Source organism: Ananas comosus, unplaced genomic scaffold, assembly GCF_001540865.1.
Source record: "Ananas comosus cultivar F153 unplaced genomic scaffold, ASM154086v1, whole genome shotgun sequence".
In the NCBI taxonomy this organism is placed as follows: Eukaryota; Viridiplantae; Streptophyta; class Magnoliopsida; order Poales; family Bromeliaceae; genus Ananas; species Ananas comosus.
Window position 1 is genome coordinate 1 of NW_017891504.1, and position 8,856 is coordinate 8,856.

The 8,856-nt window shown below is 33.0% G+C and overlaps 1 protein-coding gene across 1 annotated transcript; it reads left to right on the forward strand.

The window, feature by feature from the left end:
* The first annotated feature begins 3,460 nt into the window (after positions 1–3,460).
* On the forward strand, positions 3,461–7,848 carry LOC109704965 (disease resistance protein RPM1-like). Its single transcript, XM_020225727.1, has one exon. It carries the CDS (start codon positions 4,848–4,850, stop codon positions 7,623–7,625), a length of 2,778 nt encoding a protein of 925 aa, XP_020081316.1. The 5' UTR covers positions 3,461–4,847; the 3' UTR covers positions 7,626–7,848.
* The last annotated feature ends 1,008 nt before the right edge of the window (positions 7,849–8,856 follow it).

Genomic DNA, 8,856 nt, shown 5'->3' on the forward strand with positions numbered 1-8,856 from the left:
AAAAAATATTGAAAATATTATAATAAAATAATGAACTTGATTGGGCGACATCTACAAGATCCACAGTGCTAAACGCATAAATCAATAAAAGTCCTTTTTGTCTGAACAATTGGCTCCCAGTTTTTGTTATAAATATATAAATATGATCCTCATCTCCCCAACTCCTCAATCCCGAAAACATACTCCAGAGTCTTGGGTTGTCAGATTCTTCTCTAATTAAATTTGAGATTAAATTTTGGCACTCCCTCTTCATATCAAATCCTTTCTGGATTCCGTGTGTTTAGTTGTTCTCTTCTTCTTCCCCCCTACTCTTTCAATTAATTTTATTTCTTTGCTAAAAAGTAGTGATTCGCAAAAGGTAACAGAAGTTACTATATCTTTTTGATTAATGTTGTTTTGGATCACTTTGAATTTAAAACAAAATAACAAAGATTATAATTAGGTATAATAATTCTGTGTCATGTAAGTATTTCACTTTATGTGATTGAATTCATTCATCTAAATCGACTTGCTCAATACATGGAAAGTATGATTTAAGTGAACTAGCCAACATAATGTCAAAAGTATGAAAATTATCTTTCCAAATACTTTGATATTGTAATCAAGTCTAAGGAGCCCATGCACTGCGTGATGTAAAAAGCCGTATCATAAACACACTTGTAACTCGTGCCTCCAGGATAGTAACCACTAGTCCATATAAGATATGACAGAGTAAATAAAAAATTCATTTCAACAAATTGTATACATGTTGAAATCGAATATAAGCAATTTCAAATAAACAATAATTAGCAAGCAAGTTTAACTGAGTATAAGTAAAGTAAATTTGAAAGTTTCTTGAAAATTAAAAGATCATTTTTGGCATATGATAATTTTTTAGAATACTATAAAATTAGCAGGTGACCTAGAGGAGTACTCATAAATCAACTCTATCAATTATAAGTATTAATATAAAAAAAAAACCCTACCGACTTTTTCACCATGTCAACACGAAATGAAACTAAGATGAAAAGAAATTAAAATTGGTTTCTTATACTTATCAATTATCAACTAACCCAAGATTTAAATTGGCTAAAGATAAGAATAATTCAATACGAGGAAAGGAGAAGTAATGCTATAATATATATCACCATACTAGGTATATATAAAGAGATGTATTAAGTATATATTCGACACATATCACCAAGTCATTGCATATTAATTAATTCACATACATTATTTATATAGCCAACCTAATCTTTTCCTGAAATTGCATTTATTCATAAAATTATTTTTTTTCAAATCAGTTTATCGACAACTTAACTTTCTATGTCAATTAATCATGGGCCAAATTTATTTCACTTTTAGAATTAAATTTACTGGTATAATATGTTATATAATTGAATAGATCAATAATTCTAATGTTTAACGTGACATTGTGATCAATGAATTAAACATTCATTAAATTTTTTGTTTAAACCCTAGGAACTCACTACTGAACCTCACCACTATATATATTCTAATCTATAGATTTCATCCAAAGTTAAAAGAATAAACATAGAAAATAACCATTAATAGCTAATTCTAACCTGATGCCTTCTCTCATCTTCATCTTCCACTTGATAGTCCAATTTTGACCCTCATGATCAAAATGTATGGTTGTTAATGATATGCTTTCGCCTGACCCCTATGATTGAGTGATCTTCCTACAAATAATAATATTTAATTCAAATGTTAGAAATTAATCACAGGACTATCCAATCGAACCCAAGAACACCCAATTTTTTATCTTAATAAATAACTATATTACTATAATATATATATATATATATATATATATAATATATATATATAAGTATCAATTATTTTTTTATTCAATAGAGTATATGATAACTTCTTTCCAAAATCTGATTCAATTTTCTGATTTTTGAGGCCAAAATAAATTGTTAAAACCTACTTTTTGAAATCTAATTCTGATTTGGAATCAAAATTTAACTTTAAAATTAAGATTCATATTTTTAATTTAAATTCAGAATTTAAAATCAAATTTAAAAATTCAATTCTAAAATTTAAATTTTAAATTTAAATTTTCAATTTGAAATTTTAAATTTTAAATGTAAATTTTAAATTTAAAAATAAAATTTTAGTTTTTAATTTCAAATCTCAAATTTTAAATTTTAAATTCTAAAATTTAAAATTTAAACCTGAAATTTCAGTTTTAAAATTTAGATTTTAATTTGAAAATTCTAAAATTTTGAAATTTGCAATTTTAAATTTAATATTTTAAAATAAATTATAATTTTCAAATTAAAATTTAAAAATTTAAAATTATATTATAAAGTTATATTTTGAAAATTTTTAAGAGAAATTAAATTTTAAAATTTATATTTTAAATTATAAGCTTGAAATTTGGAATTTAAAATTTTAAAATTGAAAATTCAAATTTATTTCTATTATTTAAAAATTTAAATTTAAATTTAAAATTTTAATGGGTTAACTTTTAAATTAAAAACTTTATATTCGAATTCAAATTTTGAATTCAAATTTTAAAATAAGATTTATAAAAAATTATTATTTATAATTAATAAAGAAAATTTTGTTAAACAGCTTTATAAATTATTTTTAAAAAATCACTTTTTTGTTAAATTCAGCTAAGCGCTCTACAATTTTTAACTAACATTAATTTTCTAAATTAAAATTAATTCCATAAAAATTTTTTTTTTTTAGAATATTGGCCAAACAGGCCCATTGGCCCGCTGCAATCCAGTGCTGCTAGGAACAGTAAAGGGGAAAAAAAAAAATCTAGAATGCATTAGTTATATTGGTGATGTGTCGTCACCTACCAATCAAATTGTTCCTTTATGTTCACCCATCCCATCATGATTAATAGAAAAATATTTTTATTATATTTTTTACTCAAAAGAAAAGATATAATTGACTTTTAATAAATGATGTGGTATGACTGATACATAATAAAATCTCTCATAATAAAGAAGGAAGAAGTTTCTCCATCGGTAGCTACACTGTCCAAATCATTTGCTCCCAATTATTTATTTCCTTATCAAATTTGGTATTTGGAGCAGCCCCCTTTTCGATCTCTTCCTTGGATCTGTGGTCATTTGTTCCTCTTCCACTGATTCTTTTTAATTAATTTTTACGTTCCAAGTGTTCTTGTTTTTATTTTCTTTGATATAAACTAGTTAATTCTCTAAGGTACTGTTTGGTTCGGGTATAAGCAAGAACTAGCTATTACAGGGATAGGTACAAGTATGGGGATAAGAAAAATAGCGTTTGGATGAAAATTGGGTTGTTCCCGAGGATAAGAAAAATATTAGAAAGTTTTATATAGAAAATGGAGGTGTTGATGGGGATAACCGAGAACTACTATTCTCGGGTAAAAAATTAGTGTTTGGGTATAAAGGGGGGGATAAGGGCCTATCCCTATCCCTATTCCCAAACCAAACGGTGCCTAAAGCACAGAGAGTAATTCTTTTTGGCTCAATATATAGTTTGGATATACTTGACCTATGGAAACAAGATGACAAGAGATAATAACTGAGCTAGAATAATTTGGCCTCAGATAATACTTTCACTTTACTGTTGATGATTGAGCACCTAAATCGATGATCAATACCATGAAAGATGATTACAGATACATAAACTTTATAGAAAAAGAGTTTTGTGATATTTATATTTATTTTCCGGATCACCAAGAGGGCACAATAGGAATGGTCAAAATTAGCAACCCTCTAAATACCATTTTTTTTAACAAAAAATCTTAAATTCACAATCTTCGTTGTAGATCTTGATCTAGATAGTTGAGAGGATTTTATTTGTCATCAAAAGCTCAACTAATATATGCAGTTTAATGGCATTTAAATTTAGTTTAAGTTTGTCTTTTCTATTTACATCTTCTACCAGTGTATTGACATCTCGCAAGTTATTTAATATGTAAATGAGTAAAACATCTTAAGTCTTTAATTAAGAGATAACTATCTGATCAATCTTTGGGGTAACAAGAGCAATAGCCGCTGTGATTCCTTAAATAGTTATATACCATAAATATCATCGAGAAATGTACAATGGATAGCATTCAGAGTATGTAATTAATTGATAGTGATTTTCTTTGGATTTAAACTTGCTCATGTACAACGAATTAACCTTCTACATCATATTACAAATTGCAGCACAAATCGAAGAAGTAAAAGCAGAACTTCTAGATTCTGATCCGATAATAGGCAGTGTGAATGTCGAGGCAATAAAATTTAACATATTAGAAATACGGGAGTTTCATGAGTCTAAAATTTAAGTTCTTATATTGCTATCAAAACAAAACTATTTGAAGAAGCACTATTAGTTTCTTGCTCAAATGACTTATAGTCCTGAAATATATTAACTTAATTATGAACAAGAAGAGGGCTTCAAAACAAACTCGATTTATAATTGTTAACTGTAGAATAATTTACAATCGCTCATAATACGATACCATCTACTCACTGGCTAGTAGCAGATTGATTTACTTCCCAACTCTTTATTGATTTCATACTCCTCTAAAGGACTTCTTCACAACTTGATCTACAAATATGCATTGATCTAGGTCGAGTTCAGTATGACTAGTTATGATGAATCTTTCATCTCAAAATTTTGTTAAACTGAATCTCAAACAAGTTATTGCTTTTTGTTATGACACATGCACTGCAATACTGTTACCGGTGTTTCATCTTTTTAACTGAGGATTCTAACAGATGTTTGTTTAATGCACTACAAAATTGCCTAGAATCTTAAGAATGCTAAACAATAGCGGCGAATCTAAAGAGACATGGTAGTTTGGAAAGATTATTGATTCCAGGCTCACTTTGTAAGGAATTCCTATGGCGGAGGCTGTGATAAGCTCATTAGTCCTAAAGATAGGTGCTGCTTTAGCTAGTGAAACAACAAAATCAGCAGCATCACTATTACTAAGAGGGATGTTAGTAATGAAAGAACTCATGAAGGATATAAGTGACATTAAGGATGAGCTTGAGATCATGCAAGCCTTCCTACAGATCGCAGAAAGACCAAAAGAGAAGGATGAGACCACAAAAATCTTTATAAAACAAACAAGAGGCTTGGCTTTCGACATTGAGGATATTATAGATGAGTTCACGTATAAGCTGAGCGAGGAGCAAGGAGGGGTTCTACCCACAGCAATCAAGAGGTACAAAAATATAAAATCCTGGCATCACCTTAGCAAGAAACTCAAAGATATCAAAATTGACCTCCAAAAGATAATGGAGAGAAGGACACGATATGATGCAAGAGGAATGGAAAGTGAAGCAAAACCTCGAATAGCTGTTGGCGGTAGCAAGAGTCGTGCAGAATCAGCGCATTTTGTCAAGGAGGATGATATCGTCGGTATTGACAAGTACAGGGACTTGTTGCTTGGATGGTTGAAAGATGAGGATGAGCAGCAACGACAGCCAATGATAATCTCAGTGTTGGGGATGGGTGGTCTAGGGAAGACCACTCTTGTGACTCATGTGTACAATATCATCAAAGCTTCCTTTGATGCTTGTGCCTGGGTTGCTGTATCTCAAAGTTATGAGACTCATGATTTGCTTAGACAGATCTTAAAAGAGTTTTGTAGGGAAGATCGTGAGAAAAGAGAAGCACCTAACAACATTGATACCATGGATTATAGAAGCTTGGTTGAGACTATCCGCACTTACTTGCAGTGTAAAAAGTATGTACTCATTCTGGATGATGTTTGGAGTACTGATGTACTGGACAATATAAAGAATGCACTTCTGAAATGTAATTGCAAGAGTAGAATAGTTCTCACAACAAGGAATCATGAAGTAGCACTATTAGCTAACGAGCACCGTATGTTTGAGCTAAAGCCACTGGAGGCAAATCATTCGTGGGATCTATTTTATAAAAACACATTTTGGAAAAGTGCAAACAAGATTTGCCCACTGCCTTTAGAACAATGTGCTAGAAAAATTGTCGAGAAGTGCGGTGGCTTGCCCCTTGCTATCGTATCTATAGGCCGTCTCTTATCATTTCGAGAACAAACTAATTCTGAATGGGAGAAGGTTTACAAAGATCTTGAGTGGTATCTAACCAACAGCGCATCGAAGCTCTATGAAAAAGTACATGACATTTTGAAACTTAGTTTGGACGATATTCCCCATTATCTTCGAAATTGCTTCTTATATTGTTCTAGTTTTCCAGAAGACTATACAATTGAAAGTGACAAGCTCATAAGGCTTTGGGTGGCCGAAGGGTTCATTGAAGAAAGAGAAAGATTGATGGAGGAAGTGGCCGAGGACTACTTTAACGAACTTGTTCATCGGTGTCTACTACAAGTGGTACGTAGGGATGAAGACGGTAGAGTTTGTGCATGTCGAATGCATGACATCATTCGAGTCCTCGCTCTTTCAGAGTCAAAGGAGTTAAGTTTCTGCATGGTTTACGAGCATTCACGGACAATATTGCAGAGTTCCGAAGCACGCCGCTTGTCAATCCTAAGCAATATAACTAATTATCGTACTGAAGACAAATCTCATTTGCGTTCAGTACTTGTTTTCAACAATTCCATGAACAATGATTTACTGAAGTCGGTCTTAAGATCATCAAAATTTTTACGTGTCTTGGAACTAGAAGGAGCGCCAATCGAGAAACTACCGAGTGAGATCTGTAACCTCTTCAACTTGCATTATCTTGGTTTGAGAGCTACAAAAATTAAGGAGCTTCCAAGATTAATTGTAAAGCTACGAAATCTGCAAATATTAGATTTGGAAGAAAGTAAAATAGAAATGCTGCCAAAGGGAATAACAAAGCTTCAAAAGTTGAGACATCTAAATTTACAGGCAACTCACATCAAGTTACCTGTGGAAATATGGCGTTTGAAGAGCTTGCAGACTTTGATATGTAAAGCAACTACGAATATTGTGCGGAATGTAGAAGCTTTGACTGAGTTGCGGACATTTTGGATAAGGGGTGTAAGAACCCATCACTGTGCAGACTTGTGGAATAGTATCACAAAGATGAACCATCTTGGTGATTTATTTGTCCAAAGAGCATATGGGCTAGAATTACAGCAGTTGGGCATCCTGCGCCTACCTCTACGAATTCAAAGATTATATCTGCGTGGTGAATTAGACAAAACCTCACTCCTTGAGCTTGCCACGTCCTTTGGGTCTCTAACAAACCTAACCAGATTAACACTTTCAAGGGCAACATTGGATGAAGATACATTTCCTTACCTGCAAGCACTGCCCGCGTTGATGTTTCTTAAACTTTTTGGGGCATATGATGGCATGAAGTTGCACTTCCAAGCGTCATCATTCCCGAAGCTAAAGTTATTGTACATAGAATATGCCCCGAAGCTCAGTCAGGTGGAAATAGAAAGAGGAGCAATGGCAAGCCTGTATACGCTTCAGATACACTTTTGCCCCGAGCTAAAGGAGCTGCCCCACGGTATCGAGTACCTTACCACCCTTCAAGATTTAGACATTAGCTATCCAGCAGAGGAACTTGTTGAGCAGCTTCTAGGAGAAGGAGAAGGCGACCACAGCAATGACTGCCGCACGAGGGTTCGCCACATCCCGAAATTTACTATTGGTTTCATGCAAGACGGCGAGTATGTCGAAGAAAGGATTCAATGATTCCATATCGTGTAGGTGAGTTTGGGCGCTTTTTGCAAAGCACCGACAGAGCTTGATGCTTTCATATTTTCCGCCTCAGATCTTCTAAATAATCCGTGCTGGAGGAAAATTGAAAATTATGATCAATATGCTGGTGTTATCTTATATGTGTATTTTATTTTATTTTATTTTCAATGTATATGTATGTAAAAGTGGATGCATCAAATTAGTTGGTGCCTTTAGCCACTCGTATTATGTATTTGCAGAATGCTTTGTACCCTTAGGTCCTGTTTGGTTGCAGGATAAAATGGGAATAGCCTATTTTATCTTGTTTATTCTTCCAAACACTCTGTAAAATTTATTATGGTTTTAGTTTATGTTGGTCTTAACAGATTATTCAAGGATAACCCGTTAAGACAAATCCCTCCTCACCAGCAGAATAGGCGAGCTTCGCTGGGTTATCCCACGGACAGGGTTGGAAAATACATCTCCTCCTTCGTTGATGCGCCATACCTACTTTTCCTCCTGGCTCATTACTCCTTCGCCGCTACCCTGCCTTCTCGTGTGAGACGCCTTCTTCCTCCTCTTTGCTTTGCGTTTTTTTTTTTGCTCAGAGTATTCGCGTTAAAAACGGATTCCCTGAATTATATTTCGAAAAATTCGGATTGAGCGGCAGTGGAAAGACGAAATTTCTCAAAAAAAAAAAAAAAAAGATTGGGCGGCTGCATTCTGATGATGTTGTTTGATTTTGAAGAAAAAAATGAAGGCAGAGCTACAGAAAAAGAAGAAAAGAGGAAAGGCGAGGAGAACGAAAATCGCGGCGCATGGAAACGGTGCGGTTGGAAAATGGCGGGGTCCACGAGGCTGAGTGCAGCCTCGTGGACCGTGTGGAGTGAGAGGTCCACGGTGGACCTCTCACTCCCACTTTGTGTGTGTGTGCGTGTGTGTATATATATATATATATATATATATATATATAGAGCTAGGCTACTATACTATCTATAGTACCGAGCTCCGGTACTATAGTGTTGATTTTCGATCTTAGGGCGTTCAAATCAACGATCCACACCGTTAAAACTGATCTAGGGTATTTAAAGTTTCTAGAAATAAAATTTTATATTTTTTCGACATAGTTTACTTTATGATCAAACTATTTTAAAATTTTCAATTTTCAATGGCTATTATGACAAGTTTGGAGTTTAACGGTGTAGAAGAATCTAAATTTCTTCAAATTTTGATAGAAAATACTTTA